This window comes from Pseudophryne corroboree, chromosome 5 (assembly GCF_028390025.1).
Source record: "Pseudophryne corroboree isolate aPseCor3 chromosome 5, aPseCor3.hap2, whole genome shotgun sequence".
Lineage (NCBI taxonomy): Eukaryota > Metazoa > Chordata > Amphibia > Anura > Myobatrachidae > Pseudophryne > Pseudophryne corroboree.
The window spans coordinates 839,183,050-839,206,978 of record NC_086448.1 but is presented as its reverse complement, the minus strand read 5'-3'; the positions used below and the strand labels follow the sequence as shown (position 1 = coordinate 839,206,978).

The 23,929-nt window shown below is 42.5% G+C and overlaps 1 protein-coding gene across 3 annotated transcripts in view; it reads left to right on the top strand.

Annotated features, from left to right (window-relative positions):
• KIF9 (kinesin family member 9) overlaps positions 1-23,929 on the top strand; it is a 167,308-nt gene that overhangs the window by 118,609 nt on the left and 24,770 nt on the right. For all 3 annotated transcript variants that reach the window (XM_063924612.1, XM_063924610.1, XM_063924611.1), the window contains 2 exons: positions 643-851; positions 2,318-2,497. In XM_063924612.1, coding sequence (XP_063780682.1) covers positions 643-851; positions 2,318-2,497 — 389 coding nt within the window. The remainder of the gene's footprint in view (positions 1-642; positions 852-2,317; positions 2,498-23,929) is intronic.

Genomic DNA, 23,929 nt, shown 5'->3' with positions numbered 1-23,929 from the left:
TGTTCACAGTGCTGTACCAACTTCTAGCCAATCCGCATTAGACTATTCACAGAGCTGTGCCAACTTCTAGCCAATCAGAATTATACTATTCACAGTGCTGTACCAACTTCTAGCCAATCAGCATTAAACTATTCACAGTGCTGTACCAACTTTGCCAGCACAGTGGGTGATCAGGTACTAACTGCGCATGCGTATGCACCGCAATGCGCTCGCGCGGCGGACAACAACAAAGGGCATCACTGCTCAGCGATGGAATGGTGCGAAAAATCCGATTTGCAAAGTGATTGAAAGGAGGAAGCCGTTCCTGGGTGGAAACTGACCGTGTACTGGGAGTGTCAGGGAAAACGCAGGCGTGCCCAAGCGTTTTCAGGGAGGGTGTCTGACGTCCGCTCCGGCCCCGATCAGCCTGATGTGATGGCACTGGAGGAGTAAGTCCTGGGCTGCGCACACACTGCACACACTGGATTTTTGCAGCTCTGCGTACACATGGGATCACACACATGCACTACAAATTTACAATCCCCCTGGGGCGGCGACTATCTGATCGCAGGACAGCAAAGTTATCAGCCCAGCGATCAGGTCTGAATCCCCCCCCATATTTCATTACCCTAACTCTGTGAATCTGCGCTGTTCCCTTCTCAGATCTCCTCCCCCCAAATCGTCAGCGTTTGAAGACTTTAAAACAGACAGAGGGAGCGAATTAAATAGAATATTTAAGGAGAACAAATCCATCCTGACCGACAGAAGGGGGAGACTGAAGGAGATCACTCAGCGGATAAATATCATCAAAAAAGAAATAGATACAACATCCCGAAACCTGAATGTGACCAAGCTGGAGCGGGAGAAGCAAGGTAAGAATGTGATGCTTCATCAGAAAGATCTGAGACCCAGACTAACAGTGTTTATTCCCTTGTTATGTCTGGGTGACACTCACTGAGCATATCCGCTGTAGTGTGGTGTATAGTTGGCAGCTGCTCATTATACTCTGGTGGTTGCTGTAAATGATGATATACTGTAGATGTGTCCAGTAACAGCCATTACCGACATTTATATAGCGCCATTACAAAGGTACATTTGCACGTGCGCACTGCGGCCGTGACGCACGATAATCGCTCAGTTGCAACACAATAGAAGTAGTGACGAATCTGAAACAGTCCCTATGTATACAGCAGCAACACACAGTAATTATAAGCATCGTTTTCCGCACCCCGTCTGTATGAGCCCTTAAAGGGAATTATGCCCAAAACTGCAAGTTTGTGGATTGGATGTCAGGAATTCCTTAGTTACCCAGAGGAAGGCTTCTTTCATAAACCTCTGAGGTTTTGTTTCAGGCGGGTTAAGTTAGAGGAGACCCAGATGAGTGGATTCCCAGAAAAGTACTTCAACAAATAACTTGAATATATAAATATGACTTTATTGTATATTTAGCTACGGTTATTGATCAATTCAGCAGATGTTCAATACAGCAATCACATCAGCATACTCAGGAGCCCCGCCCTCTGCGTCTAGAGGCTGAGTTATATTCAGAGCATCCTGCCACTTCTGCAGTCAATGTTCATCCAGGCATAATGCTAATTTTAACACTGTCAGATTCCAGTTTATATAGGCTGGAAAACTCCTGAATAAGCAATTTCATAGGTACAAAGGTCACATTAGGAAATATACATAAATGCTAAAAAACTGTAGGGAGCACTGTTGCCTAAATTTTGAGTGTTAGAAATATCCTATAAATACAATGTTTAACATGGATTAAATAGATTGAAGGCACAAGGTGAACACCATTGTCCCAGGATTAAGAAGCAAGGTTTCTAATGGTGACATATGTCCAACTCAAAACACTTGCCTTGTTTGGTCTCGTATAACCAGACAATGGCCTTTGTCATTTCTTGAGCTCTGTCAGAAAACACTTTAAATCAACTTGTAAAAAAGAATAATACAAAATATATATGTATATTGTTCCCCTTCTTGTCCATAACACCATATTCTATTCACAACAAACACCAACCACCTTTCTAAAGACATAAAATAAAGCACTGACATAATTACCAAGTGAAGTTAAAAACATGAACTGAAGCTGAATTGTATATAGTCCTCATACAGCCTGACGTATGTAATGGGTAACTAGTATCGGCTTCAGCGTGTTTACTCAAGCTGTACTTTGTATTTGGTGCTGAATCCACCTGAGAGCGGAGTAAAATGAGATTTAATTGTTATCACTCCTGATACATGTTTATATGGAGGTTACCTGTAACAGGGTTCTGTGTGTGATTGCTGTGCTCCGTTATTTATAATGAGGTGGATCATGTCTCCCAAACAGGTGAATACATCGATGGGCAAGGCCAGGTGATCATCGATGAACAGGAGTTCATGCTGATCGTCCGGCTCAAGGACCTGAAGAAGCAATACCGGGCAGACTACGATGAGCTGCAGGACCTGAAGGCGGAGGTGCAGTACTGCCAGAAGCTGGTGGATCAGTGCCGCCAGCGACTACTCACAGGTCCGCCCCTTGTGGAGCTAATGAGCGTTCTCACCTATCCTTTCTCTGAGTCTCAACCCGAGATCCTCGTAGCTAGGATTATCTCTCCTCAACTACTGGGTGGGGCACGGAGAGGTGGGGGCTTTACCATGCTGCCATCCTGGTCACTGGGCCGTAATGTGGTCACTGTCACCTGTCTTACTGATATTCCCTATAGACTAGATCTCGCTATAAGCAGGTTGGTCTGAAATGGTAAAGATGGGGGAGGGGGACTTTGTGGGTAGTTCTGAACAGCAGATTATCTATGCAGTCCTTCAGGGTGGAGCGACACCTCTGGTGGTCCCAGGAGCAGTGTGGACAGGACTGAATAACTTACTGAGGCTTTACTTGTTAAATGAACCCAAAAATAACAGTATTGCGGCGTCCTAACAGTCTATTGCAGAAATAGGCAGCCCAGGACTTGCTGTTTTGGAACTAAATGTCCCAGCATGCCCTGCCAGCCTTGATTGTTAAGACTTTCTGGAACTTGTAGTTCAACAAACCACAGCTTGCCAAAGCCTGGCCTGTGCATAGTGGATCATGTCAGTGTTTATGAAGGCTGAATGTAGATCTGTGCCACAAGAGGTACCCCTGATATTAGTAAATAGCTGTACGTCTGATCATATGTCCTATCCTACAGATAGAGAAGTATAGATCTGCGAGTCACCTGCGCACTGTAATAAGAGCTGGCTAATGTCCAGGATATAATACAGTGCATGTGATCGCACACGCTGGCGGCTCCGTCATGACGTGTTATGTGTAGAATAGACGTGAAATCTGCCCTCAGGTGTTTTATCCTTTTATAAAGACTCATCCGGTAATTGTGTATAAAAGATGCTACAGTACCTCCATATTCAATACCGCTCTGCCTGGGGGTCCATGAGACATCCTCTCCTCTCTGTGGCCCCAGATCTCTGCTGTGGAACTAGGTCACCAGGGAAAGCACTTGCTCCCTGCGGGCTGGTGAAAATCATTGTAGGCTGATGCTGACATTTGATGATGTTTGTGGGGTGATGATAATTGATGATGATGTTTGTGGGGTGAAAATGGTATTTGATGATGTTTGTGGGGTGATGATGGTATTTGATGATGATGTTTGTGGGGTGATGGTATTTGATGATGAAGTTTGTGGGGTGATGATGGTATTTGATGATGATCTTTATAGGGTGATGATGGTATTTGATGATGTTTGTGGGGTGATGGTATTTGATGATGATGTTTATGGGGTGATGATGGTATTTGATGATGATGTTTGTAGGGTGATGATAATTGATGATGATGTTTGTAGGGTGAAAATGGTATTTTATGATGATCTTTATGGGGTGATGATGGTATTTGATGATGATGTTTGTGGGGTGATTATGGTATTTGATGATGTTTGTGGGGTGATGATGGTATTTGATGATGATGTTTGTGGGGTGATGATGGTATTTGATGATGATGTTTGTGGGGTGATGATGGTATTTGATGATGATGTTTGTAGGGTGATGATGGTATTTGATGATGATGTTTGTAGGGTGATGATGGTATTTGATGATGATGTTCGTGGGGGTGACGATGGTATTTGATGATGATGTTTGTGGGGTGATGATAGTATTTGATGATGATGTTTGTGGGGTGATGATGGTATTTGATGATGTTTGTGGGGTGATGATAGTATTTGATGATGATGTTTGTGGGGTGATGATGGTATTTGATGATCTTTATGGGGTGATGATGGTATTTGATGATGATGTTTGTGGGGTGATGATGGTATTTGATGATGATGTTTGTGGTGTGATGATGGTATTTGATGATGATGTTTGTGGGGTGATGATGGTATTTGATGATGATGTTTGTAGGGTGATGATGGTATTTGATGATGATGTTTGTAGGGTGATGATGGTATTTGATGATGATGGTCGTGGGGTTACGATGGTATTTGATGATGATGTTTGTGGGGTGATGATGGTATTTGATGATGATGTTTGTGGGGTGATGATGGTATTTGATCTTTATGGGGTGATGATGGTATTTGATGATGATGTTTGTGGGGTGATGATGGTATTTGATGATGATGTTTGAGGGGTGATGATGGTATTTGATGATGATGTTTGTGGGGTGATGATGGTATTTGATGATGATGTTTGTGGGGTGATGATGGTATTTGATGATGATGTTTGTGGGGTGATGATGGTATTTGATGATGATGTTTGTAGGGTGATGATGGTATTTGATGATGATGTTTGTGGGGTGATGATGGAATTTTATGATGATGTTTGTGGGGTGATGATGGTATTTGATGATGATGTTTGTGGGGTGATGATGGTATTTGATGATGATGTTTGTGGGGTGATGATGGTATTTGATGATGATGTTTGTGGGGTGATGATGGTATTTGATGATGATGTTTGTGGGGTGATGATAGCATTTGATGATGATGTTTGTGGGGTGATGATGGTATTTGATGATCTTTATGGGGTGATGATGGTATTTGATGATGATGTTTGTGGGGTGATGATGGTATTTGATGATGATGTTTGTGGGGTGATGATGGTATTTGATGATGATGTTTGTGGGGTGATGATGGTATTTGATGATGTTTGTGGGGTGATGATGGTATTTGATGATCTTTATGGGGTGATGATGGTATTTGATGATGATGTTTGTGGGGTGATGATGGTATTTGATGATGATGTTTGTAGGGTAATGATGGTATTTGATGATGATGATGGTCGTGGGGTGACAATGGTATTTGATGATGATGTTTGTGGGGTGATGATGGTATTTGATGATCTTTATGGGGTGATGATGGTATTTGATGATGATGTTTGTGGGGTGATGATGGTATTTGATGATGATGTTTGTGGTGTGATGATGGTATTTGATGATGATGTTTGTGGGGTGATGATGGTATTTGATGATGATGTTTGTAGGGTGATGATGGTATTTGATGATGATGTTTGTAGGGTGATGATGGTATTTGATGATGATGGTCGTGGGGTTACGATGGTATTTGATGATGATGTTTGTGGGGTGATGATGGTATTTGATGATGATGTTTGTGGGGTGATGATGGTATTTGATGATCTTTATGGGGTGATGATGGTATTTGATGATGATGTTTGTGGGGTGATGATGGTATTTGATGATCTTTATGGGGTGATGATGGTATTTGATGATGATGTTTGTGGGGTGATGATGGTATTTGATGATGATGTTTGTAGGGTAATGATGGTATTTGATGATGATGGTCGTGGGGTGACAATGGTATTTGATGATGATGTTTGTGGGGTGATGATGGTATTTGATGATGATGTTTGTAGGGTGATGATGGTATTTGATGATGATGTTTGTTGGGGTGATGATGGTATTTGATGATGATGTTTGTGGGGTGATGATGCTATTTGATGATGATGTTTGTGGGGTGATGATGGTATTTGATGATGATGTTTGAGGGGTGATGATGGTATTTGATGATGATGTTTGTGGGGTGATGATGGTATTTGATGATGATGTTTGTGGGGTGATGATGGTATTTGATGATGATGTTTGTGGGGTGATGATGCTATTTGATGATCTTTATGGGGTGATGATGGTATTTGATGATGTTTGTGGGGTGATGATGGTATTTGATGATGATGTTTGTGGGGTGATGATGGTATTTGATGATGATGTTTGTGGGATGATGATGGTATTTGATGATGTTTGTAGGGTGATGATGGTATTTGAAGATGATGTTTGTAGGTTGATGATGGTATTTGATGATGATGATGGTCGTGGGGTGACGATGGTATTTGATGATGATGTTTGTGGGGTGATGATGGTATTTGATGATGTTTGTGGGGTGATGATGGTATTTGATGATCTTTATGGGGTGATGGTATTTGATGATGATGTTTGTGGGGTGATGATGGAATTTGATGATCTTTATGGGGTGATGATGGTATTTGATGATGATGTTTGTGGGGTGATGATGCTATTTGATGATGATGTTTGTGGGGTGATGATGCTATTTGATGATGATGTTTGTGGCGTGATGATGGTATTTGATGATGATGTTTGTGGGGTGATGATGGTATTTGATGATGATGTTTGTGGGGTGATGATGGTATTTGATGATGATGTTTGTGGGGTGATGGTATTTGATGATGATGTTTGAGGGGTGATGATGGTATTTGATGATGATGTTTGTGGGGTGATGATGGTATTTGATGATGATGTTTGTGGGGTGATGATGGTATTTGATGATGATGTTTGTGGGGTGATGATGGTATTTGATGATGATGTTTGTAGGGTGATGATGGTATTTGATGATGATGTTTGTGGGGTGATGATGGAATTTTATGATGATGTTTGTGGGGTGATAATGGTATTTGATGATGATGTTTGTGGGGTGATGATGGTATTTGATGATGATGTTTGTAGGGTGATGATGGTATTTGATGATGATGTTTGTGGGGTGATGATGGTATTTGATGATGATGTTTGTGGGGTGATGATGGTATTTGATGATGATGTTTGTGGGGTGATGATGTTTGTGGGGTGATGGTATTTGATGATGATGTTTGTGGGGTGATGATAGTATTTGATGATGATGTTTGTGGGGTGATGATGGTATTTGATGATCTTTATGGGGTGATGATGGTATTTGATGATGATGTTTGTGGGGTGATGATGGTATTTGATGATGATGTTTGTGGGGTGATGATGGTATTTGATGATGATGTTTGTGGGGTGATGATGGTATTTGATGATGATGTTTGTGGGGTGATGATGGTATTTGATGATGATGTTTGTAGGGTGATGGTATTTGATGATGATGTTTGTAGGGTGATGATGGTATTTGATGATGATGGTCGTGGGGTTACGATGGTATTTGATGATGATGTTTGTGGGGTGATGATGGTATTTGATGATGATGTTTGTGGGGTGATGATGGTATTTGATGATCTTTATGGGGTGATGATGGTATTTGATGATGATGTTTGTGGGGTGATGATGGTATTTGATGATCTTTATGGGGTGATGATGGTATTTGATGATGATGTTTGTGGGGTGATGATGGTATTTGATGATGATGTTTGTAGGGTAATGATGGTATTTGATGATGATGTTTGTGGGGTGACAATGGTATTTGATGATGATGTTTGTGGGGTGATGATGGTATTTGATGATGATGTTTGTGGGGTGATGATGGTATTTGATGATGATGTTTGTGGGGTGATGATGGTATTTGATGTTTGTGGGGTGATGATGGTATTTGATGATGATGTTTGTGGGGTGATGATGGTATTTGATGATGATGTTTGTGGGATGATGATGGTATTTGATGATGTTTGTAGGGTGATGATGGTATTTGAAGATGATGTTTGTAGGTTGATGATGGTATTTGATGATGATGGTCGTGGGGTGACGATGGTATTTGATGATGATGTTTGTGGGGTGAGGATGGTATTTGATGATGTTTGTGGGGTGATGATGGTATTTGATGATCTTTATGGGGTGATGGTATTTGATGATGATGTTTGTGGGGTGATGATGGTATTTGATGATCTTTATGGGGTGATGATGGTATTTGATGATGATGTTTGTGGGGTGATGATGGTATTTGATGATGATGTTTGTGGGGTGATGATGGTATTTGATGATGATGTTTGTGGGGTGATGATGCTATTTGATGATGATGTTTGTGGGGTGATGATGCTATTTGATGATGATGTTTGTGGCGTGATGATGGTATTTGATGATGATGTTTGTGGGGTGATGATGGTATTTGATGATGATGTTTGTGGGGTGATGATGGTATTTGATGATGATGTTTGTGGGGTGATGATGGTATTTGATGATGATGTTTGTAGGGTGATGATGGTATTTGATGATGATGTTTGTTGGGGTGATGATGGTATTTGATGATGATGTTTGTGGGGTGATGATGCTATTTGATGATGATGTTTGTGGGGTGATGATGGTATTTGATGATGATGTTTGAGGGGTGATGATGGTATTTGATGATGATGTTTGTGGGGTGATGGTATTTGATGATGATGTTTGTGGGGTGATGATGGTATTTGATGATGATGTTTGTGGGGTGATGATGGTATTTGATGATGATGTTTGTAGGGTGATGATGGTATTTGATGATGATGTTTGTGGGGTGATGATGGAATTTTATGATGATGTTTGTGGGGTGATGATGGTATTTGATGATGATGTTTGTAGGGTGATGATGGTATTTGATGATGATGTTTGTGGGGTGATGATGGTATTTGATGATGATGTTTGTGGGGTGATGATGGTATTTGATGATGATGTTTGTGGGGTGATGATGGTATTTGATGATGATGTTTGTGGGGTGATGATAGTATTTGATGATGATGTTTGTGGGGTGATGATGGTATTTGATGATCTTTATGGGGTGATGATGGTATTTGATGATGATGTTTGTGGGGTGATGATGATATTTGATGATGATGTTTGTGGGGTGATGATGGTATTTGATGATGATGTTTGTGGGGTGATGATGGTATTTGATGATGTTTGTGGGGTGATGATGGTATTTGATGATCTTTATGGGGTGATGATGGTATTTGATGATGATGTTTGTGGGGTGATGATGGTATTTGATGATCTTTATGGGGTGATGATGGTATTTGATGATGATGTTTGTGGGGTGATGATGGTATTTGATGATGATGTTTGTAGGGTAATGATGGTATTTGATGATGATGATGATGGTCGTGGGGTGACAATGGTATTTGATGATGATGTTTGTGGGGTGATGATGGTATTTGATGATGATGTTTGTGGGGTGATGATGGTATTTGATGATCTTTATGGGGTGATGATGGTATTTGATGATGATGTTTGTGGGTGATGGTATTTGATGATGATGTTTGTGGGGTGATGATGGTATTTGATGATGATGTTTGTAGGATGATGATGGTATTTGATTATGTTTGTAGGTTGATGATGGTATTTGATGATGATGATGGTCGTGGGGTGACGATGGTATTTGATGATGATGTTTGTGGGGTGATGATGGTATTTGATGATGTTTGTAGGGTGATGATGGTATTTGATGATGATGTTCGTGGGGGTGACGATGGTATTTGATGATGATGTTTGTGGGGTGATGATAGTATTTGATGATGATGTTTGTGGGGTGATGATGGTATTTGATGATGTTTGTGGGGTGATGATAGTATTTGATGATGATGTTTGTGGGGTGATGATGGTATTTGATGATCTTTATGGGGTGATGATGGTATTTGATGATGATGTTTGTGGGGTGATGATGGTATTTGATGATGTTTGTAGGGTAATGATGGTATTTGATGATGATGATGGTCGTGGGGTGACAATGGTATTTGATGATGATGTTTGTGGGGTGATGATGGTATTTGATGATGATGTTTGTGGGGTGATGATGGTATTTGATGATCTTTATGGGGTGATGATGGTATTTGATGATGATGTTTGTGGGTGATGATGGTATTTGATGATGATGTTTGTGGGGTGATGATGGTATTTGATGATGATGTTTGTAGGATGATGATGGTATTTGATGATGTTTGTAGGGTGATGATGGTATTTGAAGATGATGTTTGTAGGTTGATGATGGTATTTGATGATGATGATGGTCGTGGGGTGACGATGGTATTTGATGATGTTTGTGGGGTGATGATGGTATTTGATGATGTTTGTGGGGTGATGATGGTATTTGATGATCTTTATGGGGTGATGGTATTTGATGATGATGTTTGTGGGGTGATGATGGTATTTGATGATCTTTATGGGGTGATGATGGTGTCAAAGTCAGAAAAATATCCCTATACACGCTGCCATATTTGCACTTTATGCTGGTCCGTGCTGCGCATGCGTGCGCTTTCCCGTGATAGCGCATACCCGCTGATGCGTGCACCCGCTCGCATTGGTATGCGTATTTACGGTAAAGAGTATGTAGTCGTAGCATGCGACCCAATCGTTACATATTTCCACAATTAATGTAGTTTGTAGATCATGGTCCCTTTGATAGATTCTGAAAGTTTGGTTAATATAGAATGTCCCTGACTGGGGGAATCCCTCTTTATATTGTGCGAAGGGTCTAACAGGAATCATACAGCAGTGTTTGGTACCCATCGGAAGAGTATTTAATTAGCAATATTCCGGTGTTGGTTTGGAGCGTATTAATCGCTCGTGCGAATAGTTATGGACATAAGAAGTTTATGTCCATTACTATTATTTACGCATACTCAGGTATGCGGCGGGAAACCTAGTTTCCCACCCACCTGAGCTGTTTGAAATCGTCACAGCCCACCTGTATGAATCACCCTATGACCATTTGTTATAGTGCGAAGCCGAATTCCTGTGTCCAATGGACGATCAGATTGTAGGGACCATTAGATTGCATTGTGTGTGGGGCATAAATAGGCAGGCCGACCACATCCAGCTCTCACTCTTCAACGGTTCTCATTGCTGAAAATCGGGTGCTGGATGTCCAGGCGCATGCGATCGTTTCCCCTAGTGCGTAAGTTTCACTCCGTAATCATATTGTCTTACTGTGAGCCAATCTCTCTCTCTCTCTCTCTCTTTCCGTCTCTCTCTCTCTCTCTCTCTCTCTCTCTCTCTCTCTCTCTCTCCTTTCTCTTTCTCTCGTATCTCCCATTGACTAGTATTGTACTGTATTAGATCAGCATAGTATTGTATTGTATTTCTTGTATAGTTATTTGGTTAGGAAGTCTCTGTTATATTGTAGTGTATCATTTGTACTGTGATTCTTTTTGCAAGTATAATAGTCATAATACAGATAATAGGCTTTGGACCCTAAACCAGTATCTGTGTATTTCCTATAGTTTTAAGTGTTCACTTGAGCGTCGTTGACGCTCAAGCAGCTTTGTAGTTAGTCAGGTTACACAAAGTTGCACTTACACCCTGTATTCACATTAAGGTATTCTGTGTATAAAAGGTATAGCGTTGTGAGCGTCTGCGCCGCTGGTGATCTCCTCGTGGTCTCGAGCGTCCGCTACGCCATAGCGAATCATTACTCTAGTCATCACCAATAGCGTGCTGTCCTGTGATCACTGGGCCGTGAGCGAACGTGACGCTTGAGCGTCTCGCATACGGCTAAGCGATCGTTACGCAACAAGCGTACCCTTACGGTACTTCTTAAGTAAACAGCGTACTGTGTTCTTAGACTTCATTAAGGGTTGTTTATACGACAAAGGAATTTAAAATTGTCAATTGGGGACTCGTCCTGTCCTTCTCATATCTGCACTAGGTAGATCAGCAGACATTATCCCCCAGCAAAGGGTGGGAGGTTGTCTCACAGTGCTGACGGGATAAGCGTCTGCTTCACTTAGATAAAGAGTGCTGAAGGAATCCGGGAACCGGAAGTAAGAACAAAACGCTTGTGTCTTTTAAAACTGTTTATTTCTTTTCTGTCTTGCGTATACACGCACGCATACATATATATCTGCATTTCTTTTTCAAAATTTCGTATATCACTATTCCTGTTTGCCAATTTTTATAGTTGATAGAAAAGTGCTAAAAGAGACTTGCTGTTATTTCATAGTTTAAGGATAGAGGTAATAGTTAAAAGTGTAGACAAACACACAGGTTTGCCTGGGAGATAAGGCAAAGCCAGTGGGGTACGCGGTAGATGATCAGGGATCGTTTACATTGATAAAAGTATATTGTGTTACGGTGGATCTTTGTTTTGCGTACACGTGTCTCTAACAAAGACTAGCGTACGCAATCCAAAGGCCGACGCACGCAGCGTTTATTACGCAACGTAGCGTCCGGTTACGCCCACGTAGCTCAAGTTGTGATGAGGCGATAAGTAGCGCAAAGCGGTAGATAACGCGACGCGGTAAATAACGCAAGTCTATTTTTGGAAAATTTGAAATTTAGTTTAACAGATCCTGCTCCTAATTGGTAACACAGCTGGGCTAAAGAAAATTTCTGCGCAGAAATAGATATAGAAACGAAAGTGTACATGTGTTGAGTGAGTGTGTTTTTATTACATAAGTTTATATAACTTAGAGGTTGAACCAATAGAAATCAGGTAGGACATACGTGTAAGTGACATATACGGTGGCTAAGGAGGCATCCTTGGTTAAATAAAATAAGAGCATTAGAGTATAGCGGACCACAAGGTAACAAGACCAGGAGGTCACAAGGACAAGGCCAGGAGGTCACAAGGTACAAGAAGGTCCGCTATAAAGGTACAAGAAGCACAACCCCGGGGGTTGGTGCTAAAACCCATATAGGCCATTGGAAGCTCTGGCTGAAGGAATTCGCAGCCGCAATTTTCGATTCCACTGATCTCTCAGTACATAACAGGTAGTGCTTATGTACTGAACGATTGTACCGCACGTAATTGTGTGCAGTAGTTAGTAATCTGACCTAATACCATTAGAGTAAAGTGGTCACAAACGCTATCTGTACATTCTGACGTGATTTGTGTAATTTTTTATTTTTAAAGGGAAGTTCGCTGGTCACTCAGGAACTATCTAACAACCCCACCTTTATTGGAAAGAGTAAGTGTCCTGCGGGTAACCCTCATATGTTCCAGTAAACAGAAGGTTTTTCTGGTAGGGCCCTGTATCGAGTACGCCAGCACCATATCGGTGTGATCAGGTCGTATTGGTCGAGGTGGGCGAGTGAGTGGGGTACTCGGTAAACCGCCACCGCCGGCCTATTTTGAATAATTTGGTTTGCTGTAAGGGTTCGCTGAAGACCGTGATATAAAGATCAAAGGAGTAGTAAGCAACACCTGCAGATTATGGGGGCCAATTGTTCAGGTAGGGGGCGATCAACCTCGGTTCGGGTTGATTCAGTGGTCCGACCAATTGGGTCGGCCAGGTACATCATGTGTGAAAAATACGGAAGTCACACAGAGGTTCTATGTGATGAATGGGAGAGAATGACTGTACAAGACAGGGAGAAATTCCCAAGAATAGGTAGCTTCAGTCCAGAAGTGTTACAAAATTTAAGGAGGAGGATATGTCTCATAAAATCAACAAAGAGACGAATTCAGCATCATGATTATTTACAGTTGTGGCAACAGGAAGGTGAGATACAGAAAGGTTTGGCTCTGGCGGCGGGATCTGGGGCAGTCAGGAAACTGATCGCCACAGCCCCGCCACCACCATACATAGCAGGAGAGAAGTTGATTACGGAGAGAAACGCACTGGGTTGTAAAACACAAACACTTAGTAACCCTGTAAATGTTAATGATGTTAACCAAGTAACTCATGCAAGTATTAACCCGTGCAAGTTGTACCCTGTTTTGAACTTTCCTCAGGAGTGTGATCAAGAAGACGATCCGGCAACAATTTCAGCTCTCTCTCTCGCAGCCACCATAGCAGAGACCACAGTAGGCACAGCAACACCCACAAGATTAGCAAAGGCCCCTAGCGGAGGGATAGGTGAGGTCGTGTCAACGGGTAAGTACGGCACCATGTATTATACTGAAACAATTTCACCACAAGTTGTAGAATCTACACAGAATGAGGTTGTTAGAGTAAACCCTGTTAGAGTAATAGCAGTTCCCAATGGGAAAACAGATGTATCAGGAGCCACTCCCATAAGGAACATTGCCATGTACACTCCATTTTCCCGAATGGAATTAAGAACAATAGTGTCCGAATTTCCTGACCCCAGGAAAGACTTAGTTGCTAGCCAAAAATACATCAGGGATCTAGGTAACACTGTAGAACCCAACAACAAGGATTGGCAGATACTGCTAAGAGCTTGTTTACCTTCAAATATCGACTCAGTTCAATTCTTAGCTGATTGTGGACTAGATAAAGATGTACCTCTTACAGATGTGTACAACCAAGATAATGTGAAAAGAATAAACTTGCAGCTAAAAGAGTATTTCCCAGCAGTAGCAAAATGGAATAAGATATTCTCCATTAAACAGAAGGAGTCAGAGACAGCTGCAGAGTATTTTCACAGAGCATTATTAGAAATGGCAAAATACACAGGTATAGAGGACATTAAAACAGACACAAACCATCGGGAAGTAGCAGTATCGGTACTGATGGATGGTTTAAAAGAGTCATTGAAGACTAGGGTACAGACCACGCAACCTTGTTGGCGAGGTCTGTCTGTGGCTACTTTGAGAGAGGCTGCTATTGATCACGACAGGAACATCACTAGACACAGGGAGTCGCAAAGTGATAAATTGATGTCAGTAAGTATACAGGCGCTGACCACAAGGCAGCCTGCGTATGTACCACCGAATCCTGTGGGTAAGTCAAGTGTAATAACATGTTTTTCTTGTAACAAACAGGGACACTATGCACGAGACTGTAGAACAAAGAGTGTACAAAGATCTTTTCAACCCCCTAGACAACGACACGACACACGACATTGGGAGCAGGGTCCACAGAGGCGGAGTTTTGAGCCACATACAGGGGAAACAAAAAGATACCCCCCGAACAGAGATTGGCATGCCTCTGGTAGTTCCCAGCTAACTCCCTCACAAGTAGTCGCTGCCAGCGGGATTCAGGGAGGTCAGCATACCCAATAGGGGTGTGGCCATACCTGTAATCTGCAGCCAGTTAAATTGATTGCCAGTCTTGGAAGTGAACCAGAGATTGCAATCAATGTAGCTGGTAAAACCTTAAACTTTCTTGTAGACACAGGGGCGGCCAAGTCAGTGATAAATTCGACAGTGGGCATGAGAACCACTGGTAGGACAGTTCCAGCCATGGGAGTAACAGGAGTAGTCCAGCACTACCCTGTTAGCAAACCAGCCGAGATTACAATAGGGCCTTTGCATACCAAGCATTCGTTTTTGCTAGCTGCATCGGCACCAACCAATCTCCTGGGAAGAGACTTACTATGTAAAATGGGTTGCGTCATTTATTGTACTCCTGAAGGTGTATTCTTGGACATTCCTGAGAATCACGCTCAGGAAGTACGAGACATGTTAGACTCTCCATCAAAATTAATGTCACATCCCATTATGACAAATAGGAATCCATCCCAAATAGAAGAGATGACATCTCAGATACCAGAGTCACTTTGGACAAAAGATGGACAGGACACTGGATTAATGGCAAACGTAGCTCCAGTAGTTGTACAAGTAAAAGATGGTAGGATAGCTCCAAAAATCCCACAGTATCCTCTGAAGCCAGAGGTGGAGTTAGGAGTTTTCCCAGTAATAGAGCGCTTGCTACAACAGGGCATTCTAGTAAGAACGTCCAGCACAGCAAATAGTCCCATCTTCCCTGTTAAAAAGAGTGGGGGGAGGGGTTACAGGCTAGTGCAGGATCTAAGGGGGATTAACAAAATAGTTGAGAGTCAGTTCCCCGTAGTGCCTAATCCAGCTGTCATCCTAATGCAAATTCCTCCCACTGCCAAATTTTTCACTGTTATTGACCTCTGCTCCGCATTCTTTTCGGTACCTCTGCACCCTGACAGCCAATATTTGTTTGCATTCACATACAGAGGAGTCCAATACACGTGGACTCGGTTACCCCAAGGTTTCATAGATAGCCCAAGTATATTTTCTCAGGCTTTGCATGATTGTTTACAGTCTTTCCAACCAGACAGTGGATCAGTATTGATACAGTATGTGGACGATTTATTACTGTGTTCAGATTCACTGGAAGCATCTCTGAAGGATACGAAACAGCTCCTGTTTCATCTTTCAGACACCGGACACAAGGTGTCCAAAGACAAGTTGCAATTATGCCAAGCTAAGGTAAAATATTTGGGACACTGTCTAACACAAGGACTGAGACACCTGACCGCTGATAGAATCCAAGCAATTAGAGACATGACACTGCCACAAACCCAGCAACAGATCAGGACGTTTTTAGGAATGTGTGGGTATTGCCGTAATTGGATCCCAGGGTTTTCCATATTGGCGCTACCTTTGCAGGAAATGGTCTCCTCAAACAAACCTGATAGGATCTCGCATACAGACGAATCCGAAACAGCATTTGAGAGACTCAAACAGTGCCTAACGCAGGCGCCAGCACTAGGTATGCCAGACTATGGGAAACCCTTTGAACTATACGGAACAGAAAGTGCTGGTTGCGCAGCAGGTGTACTAACCCAAAAACACGGTGATGCCAGCAGGCCAGTTGCATACTACAGCGCTCAGCTAGACACGGTAGCACGATCCCTCCCCACATGCTTGCGTAGCGTTGCGGCGATAGCATTGCTAGTGACAAAAAGCGAAGATGTCGTGCTAGGCCACAACCTCACAATCCATACACCACATGCGGTATCTGCCCTATTAAATTCTGCCCAAACCAGACACGTCTCATCAGCGAGGTTTACAAGATGGGAATTGGCACTAATGGCCCCAGTAAACATCACCATAAGGAGATGCAGCGCATTAAATCCTGCAACATTTCTCCCAGGTGTGCCTGGTCAGACACAAAGGGTGGAAGGTGAGAGTGATGGGGAAGGAGGATTTAATACAAAGGAAGATACACATGATTGTATGGAATATTTGACCCAAAATTTTACCGCAAGGCCTGACATCAGTGACAATCCACTGGAAGATGCAGAACTCACGTTCTACACGGACGGTAGTTGTCATAGACAGTCAGACTCGGGAGATTTGTGTACTGGATATGCAGTCGTAGATGACCAAGACACCATAGAAGCGGAACCGCTAGGTCCACCTCACTCAGCCCAGGTTGCTGAACTGGTCGCCCTAACCAGAGCATGTGAATTGGCTAAGGGTAAGTCAGCCAATATCTACACCGATTCTAGATACGCCTTCGGGGTAGTACATGATTTCGGAGCCCTATGGCGCCTCAGAAATTTCATGACGGCAGCTGGTACACCGATAGCGCATGCAGCTTATATAAAAAGGCTTCTAACAGCGATACAGGAACCCGACAGAGTGGCTGTTATCAAATGTAAAGCACACACATATAGTCAAGACCCGGTATCACTTGGTAACAGCCGAGCAGACGAAGCCGCAAAGCTTGCAGCTGCTACCCCCATACAGACAGACACCACACAATTGATGGTATTTAATACCATCAACACACAGAAGTTGTGTGAGATGCAGAATTTGTGTTCCACACAGGAAAAGGCAGTCTGGAAGGCAAAGGGATATGGCCAGGAGTCCTCAGGGCTCTGGACGGATGGACATGGTAAACCAGTGGCCCCCAGGACGTACCTTCCATGTCTGGCTGAAGCAGCTCACGGGCTGACTCATCTAGGCAAGGAGGGGATGTGCAAATTGGTAAGAGCATACTGGTGCGCCCCAGGATTCTCCTCTCATGCGGGTAAAAGAGCAATGTCATGCCTTACCTGTCTGAGAAAGAATATTGGAAAAGCAATACCTACAGAACCATCCCATATCCCACCTGCCGGCGGCCCTTTCCAGGTAATACAAATTGACTTCATTCAATTACCCCCATGTCGAAATTTGAAATATGTACTTGTTTGTATAGATGTTTTCTCGAATTGGGTCGAAGCATTTCCAGCAGCTACAAATACCGCTATGTTTACAGCTAAGAAAATTGTGCAGGAATTTGTATGTAGATATGGTATCCCTAGAATCATTGAAAGTGATAGGGGTACCCATTTTACCGGTGATGTCTTTCAAGGAATGTGTAAATTAATGGGTATTGATAGCAAGCTGCACACTCCGTACCGTCCACAGGCGAGTGCGAAGGTCGAAAGAGTGAACAGCACTATTAAAAATAAATTGAGTAAAGTAATGGCAGAGACAGGATTGACGTGGCCAGAAGCTTTACCCATTGTTTTGTATAGCATCAGAACCACTCCCAGGTCCCCTCTTAACCTGTCCCCTTTTGAAATTCTGTTTGGTCGGCAACCGCATGTCATGATTAACCCTCAGGATGATTTGAAATGTAACAATGAAGTGACTGTAAAATACTTGATTAACATGAGTAAGCAGTTGAGGAATCAAAATGATAATCTGAAGTTGGTGATTCCTGATTTACCAGATAGTAATTGTCATGACATTGAACCTGGGGATTATGTAATGATACGAAATTTTCTACGCTCAGGTTGTCTTATTGATAGATGGGAAGGACCATACCAGGTCTTATTGACTAGCACCACAGCATTGAAGGTTGCTGAGAGAGAGACTTGGGTCCATTCATCCCACTGCAAAAAGGTTGCTGATCCAGAGAAGTCCCGTGATAAGGAACAGACGGTAGAGGTGTATCACTGGAGTGTCTGTTCCAGGAGGACTGAGGCGGCACCTGAGCCTTGAAGATCGAAAGCAGTTGTTGACCCCCTTCTCCCTTTTATTGTTTTCTCCACTTCCCATCCCCTCTCCCTTAAAAATTTCTTTTTCCCCCTTCTCATTCTTCTCTATTTCCTCCTCAAAGATGGACTTGCCCCAAGAGACTGTGATCCGGATTTTGATGTTAACCATGATGTTGACCAGAGCAGTCTGTTCCGGCGAGAGTACCATAGAGGTCGAGAGAGGTTCTGGAATGGGTTCCGATTATGATGATGGAGGCGCAGTTTTCCAAGATCAACCAAACCAACAAGCAAAGGCGAGTATCAGAAAACGATCCGATAGAAGAAATTGTGATGGATTGTTAGCTGAAGAAAACTGTATCTGTAGGCTCTGTGACAATCTGATTGAGGATGGGTGCATAAAGAAATGCCAATCCAGTTTTAATATCCATATGGACCGGCATCCATTGAGTGACTATCACTCCTTAGTGGGTAACGTATTAAACCAAACAGATTGTTGGGTATGCTCTCAAGTACCTCAGGGTCATAGCAAATCAGGGCTAGTACCATTTCCTTTAACGTTAGGGGAGGTACTTGAGTTAAATGGTGGGAGACCGGTGGACCGGAGGTTTAACATCTCCAGCCCTCCTAGTTTGAAGCTCCACCAATACCATGTGGATAGGTCCCTCTTATGTTTTAATATCTCCAATCCCCGTAAGCCGGGAAATTGGGAAGTGTCATGGAGCAACCTTACCATGACCTTTTCACACAGAGCAGATAGAATGCCTACAGATACAGAGCTTGTACGCCACATAGCCAGTAGAGGAAAATCTTTCCGGTATCGATATACCTTAGGAAATAGGATTACTAGAGTTGGAGAAGTATCACCAGGATACTGTGCACATATCGTACAAACCGATACGTGCATTAAGCAGATGGAAGAATTAGGGTCAGGAGAGTTCACCTGGAAGGTGTGTAATATGGTAATGTCCTTCTCTGTCCCATATGTTCTCCCCGATGATGCATATTTCATATGCGGGAGAAAGGCGTACAAGTGGCTTGCCCCAAACTCTGAAGGATTGTGTTATATTGGAAAAGTATTGCCTGAAGTGATGACTGTAACACATGACAAAATGAAAGACATACACCGTGGTGCCCAAGCTCCTTATACTCACACTCATTACGAGCACCGAGTTAAAAGACAACTGTCAGAAAGGTTAGAGCATCCGGCCTCTGATCTTATCCATGAATCCACCGGGATTCAGGTACTGGTAGCGTTAGATTTCACTCGCACCGCTCGAGGAGTGATGAATTATAGATACATTTCCGCACTCGCCAATTTGTTAGATAATATCACTGAAATGTATGATGACACGTTCAGATACACTGGAAGAGAACTTCAAGCTTATAAAACAGAACTAGTTCAGCATAGGATGGTTCTTAATTATCTTACAGCAGTAACAGGCGGATATTGTGTTACATTGGCAACACAGTACGGCATAAAGTGTTGCACGTATATCACAAATAGCACCGAGGATCCGGTAGAGGTCATAGACCAAAAGATGGACGATATTCTCCAATTGAAGTGGGAATTTCGTCAAAAACACAATCTCACCCTTGCTGCTGTAGGTAATGAGCTGACTGGTTGGGTGTCATGGTTGAACCCGCGAAATTGGTTCTCCGGTTTAGGAGACTGGGCTCAAGGAGTCATAATGGATGTTGGAAAGTTCCTCCTATGTATCTTAGGTGTTGTTATATCTATTGGATTGATATTTAGATGCGGGCAGGCTTTAATGAGGTGCAAACAAAGTACAAAAGTGATGAGCTTGAGGAGTGAGGAAACTGTAATTAACCTGGATTTGATTTATGACCCAATGATAGAAACCAGGATGTGATGAAAAATGCGATTATACGGTCCGTTTCTTTCACCTGTTTTTCTGCTTTTCTTCAAGATACAAAGACCCCCTTGGACGAGGAAGTGACGAGACGCTATACAGACAACAGACAAGCACCAAAGATGAAGTTTTGACCACTTGAGAAATGGACATTTGATGAACTTTGCCATGGATCCCCAGTTTCCCTAGTATTTTTAAACTCACGCTAGCCCAACATTTTTTTTGTAAATCTGATGGCACTGACAAAGCTATTTGCTCATGCCCAAGGAGCAATACAGCGCAAAGAAGACGACTCTCAACAGATACCGAACAAAACTTCAACGACAGATGTACATTTACCTGACATAGAATATCATTGCATTCCCCATAAGTGTTCTTTATCTTCATCTCTACAACCCTCAGGTAATAACACACATAGTAAAGGGAATACAGGCACAGATATCAGCAATCACATATTCCCCCATTCATGTATCATCAACTAAAATGTGCTCCCCATTTTGTTCAAAATCCGAAAAGAGCTCGGTAAAGTTTGACAGCCCATCCACAGACCCGTACCACTGGATAAGAAGGAATTCAAATGTATACTTCGCAATACCTCGAAGCTTGATTTACAACACGTACGGCACGATGATACATGACCCTCCAAACATGGACTCATACACACATGCTTCTGCTATCACACTAGGTCATACCCTCTTCACACCTACTCCTCTCTCCTCCCTCACCCAACCATGGAAATGAATTAACCCCTGACATATATTTTTCTCCTTTTGAAATGTTTTAGAAGGTGGCAGTTATTATTGACTGCCAAAGGGTGGACTGTCAAAGTCAGAAAAATATCCCTATACACGCTGCCATATTTGCACCTCATGCTGGTCCGTGCTGCGCATGCGTGCGCTTTCCCGTGATAGCGCATACCCGCTGATGCGTGCACCCGCTCGCATTGGTATGCGTATTTACGGTAAAGAGTATGTAGTCGTAGCATGCGACCCAATCGTTACATATTTCCACAATTAATGTAGTTTGTAGATCATGGTCCCTTTGATAGATTCTGAAAGTTTGGTTAATATAGAATGTCCCTGACTGGGGGAATCCCTCTTTATATTGTGCGAAGGGTCTAACAGGAATCATACAGCAGTGTTTGGTACCCATCGGAAGAGTATTTAATTAGCAATATTCCGGTGTTGGTTTGGAGCGTATTAATCGCTCGTGCGAATAGTTATGGACATAAGAAGTTTATGTCCATTACTATTATTTACGCATACTCAGGTATGCGGCGGGAAACCTAGTTTCCCACCCACCTGAGCTGTTTGAAATCGTCACAGCCCACCTGTATGAATCACCCTATGACCTTTTGTTATAGTGCGAAGCCGAATTCCTGTGTCCAATGGACGATCAGATTGTAGGGACCATTAGATTGCATTGTGTGTGGGGCATAAATAGGCAGGCCGACCACATCCAGCTCTCACTCTTCAACGGTTCTCATTGCTGAAAATCGGGTGCTGGATGTCCAGGCGCATGCGATCGTTTCCCCTAGTGCGTAAGTTTCACTCCGTAATCATATTGTCTTACTGTGAGCCAATCTCTCTCTCTCTCTCTCTTTCCGTCTCTCTCTCTCTCTCTCTCTCTCTCTCTCTCCTTTCTCTTTCTCTCGTATCTCCCATTGACTAGTATTGTACTGTATTAGATCAGCATAGTATTGTATTGTATTTCTTGTATAGTTATTTGGTTAGGAAGTCTCTGTTATATTGTAGTGTATCATTTGTACTGTGATTCTTTTTGCAAGTATAATAGTCATAATACAGATAATAGGCTTTGGACCCTAAACCAGTATCTGTGTATTTCCTATAGTTTTAAGTGTTCACTTGAGCGTCGGTGACGCTCAAGCAGCTTTGTAGTTAGTCAGGTTACACAAAGTTGCACTTACACCCTGTATTCACATTAAGGTATTCTGTGTATAAAAGGTATAGCGTTGTGAGCGTCTGCGCCGCTGGTGATCTCCTCGTGGTCTCGAGCGTCCGCTACGCCATAGCGAATCATTACTCTAGTCATCACCAATAGCGTGCTGTCCTGTGATCACTGGGCCGTGAGCGAACGTGACGCTTGAGCGTCTCGCATACGGCTAAGCGATCGTTACGCAACAAGCGTACCCTTACGGTACTTCTTAAGTAAACAGCGTACTGTGTTCTTAGACTTCATTAAGGGTTGTTTATACGACAAAGGAATTTAACATTGTCAATGGTATTTGATGATGATGTTTGTGGGGTGATGATGGTATTTGATGATGATGTTTGTGGGGTGATGATGCTATTTGATGATGATGTTTGTGGGGTGATGATGCTATTTGATGATGATGTTTGTGGCGTGATGATGGTATTTGATGATGATGTTTGTGGGGTGATGATGGTATTTGATGATGATGTTTGTGGGGTGATGATGGTATTTGATGATGATGTTTGTGGGGTGATGATGGTATTTGATGATGATGTTTGTGGGGTGATGATGGTATTTGATGATGATGTTTGTAGGGTGATGATGGTATTTGATGATGATGTTTGTTGGGGTGATGATGGTATTTGATGATGATGATGTTTGTGGGGTGATGATGCTATTTGATGATGATGTTTGTGGGGTGATGATGGTATTTGATGATGATGTTTGTGGGGTGATGATGGTATTTGATGATGATGTTTGTAGGGTGATGATGGTATTTGATGATGATGTTTGTGGGGTGATGATGGAATTTTATGATGATGTTTGTGGGGTGATGGTATTTGATGATGATGTTTGTGGGGTGATGATGGTATTTGATGATGATGTTTGTAGGGTGATGATGGTATTTGATGATGATGTTTGTGGGGTGATGATGGTATTTGATGATGATGTTTGTGGGGTGATGATGGTATTTGATGATGATGTTTGTGGGGTGATGATGGTATTTGATGATGATGTTTGTGGGGTGATGATGGTATTTGATGATGATGTTTGTGGGGTGATGATGGTATTTGATGATGTTTGTGAGGTGATGATGGTATTTGATGAAGATGTTTGTAGGGTGATGATGGTATTTGATGATGATGTTTGTGGGGTGATGATGGTATTTGATGATGATGTTTGTGGCGTGATGATGGTATTTGATGATGATGTTTGTGGGGTGATGATGATATTTGATGATGATGTTTGTAGGGTGATGATGGTATTTGATGATGATGTTTGTGGGGTGATGATGGTATTTGATGATGTTTGTGGCGTGATGATGGTATTTGATGATGATGTTTGTGGGGTGATGATGGTATTTGATGATGATGTTTGTAGGGTGATGATGGTATTTGATGATGAT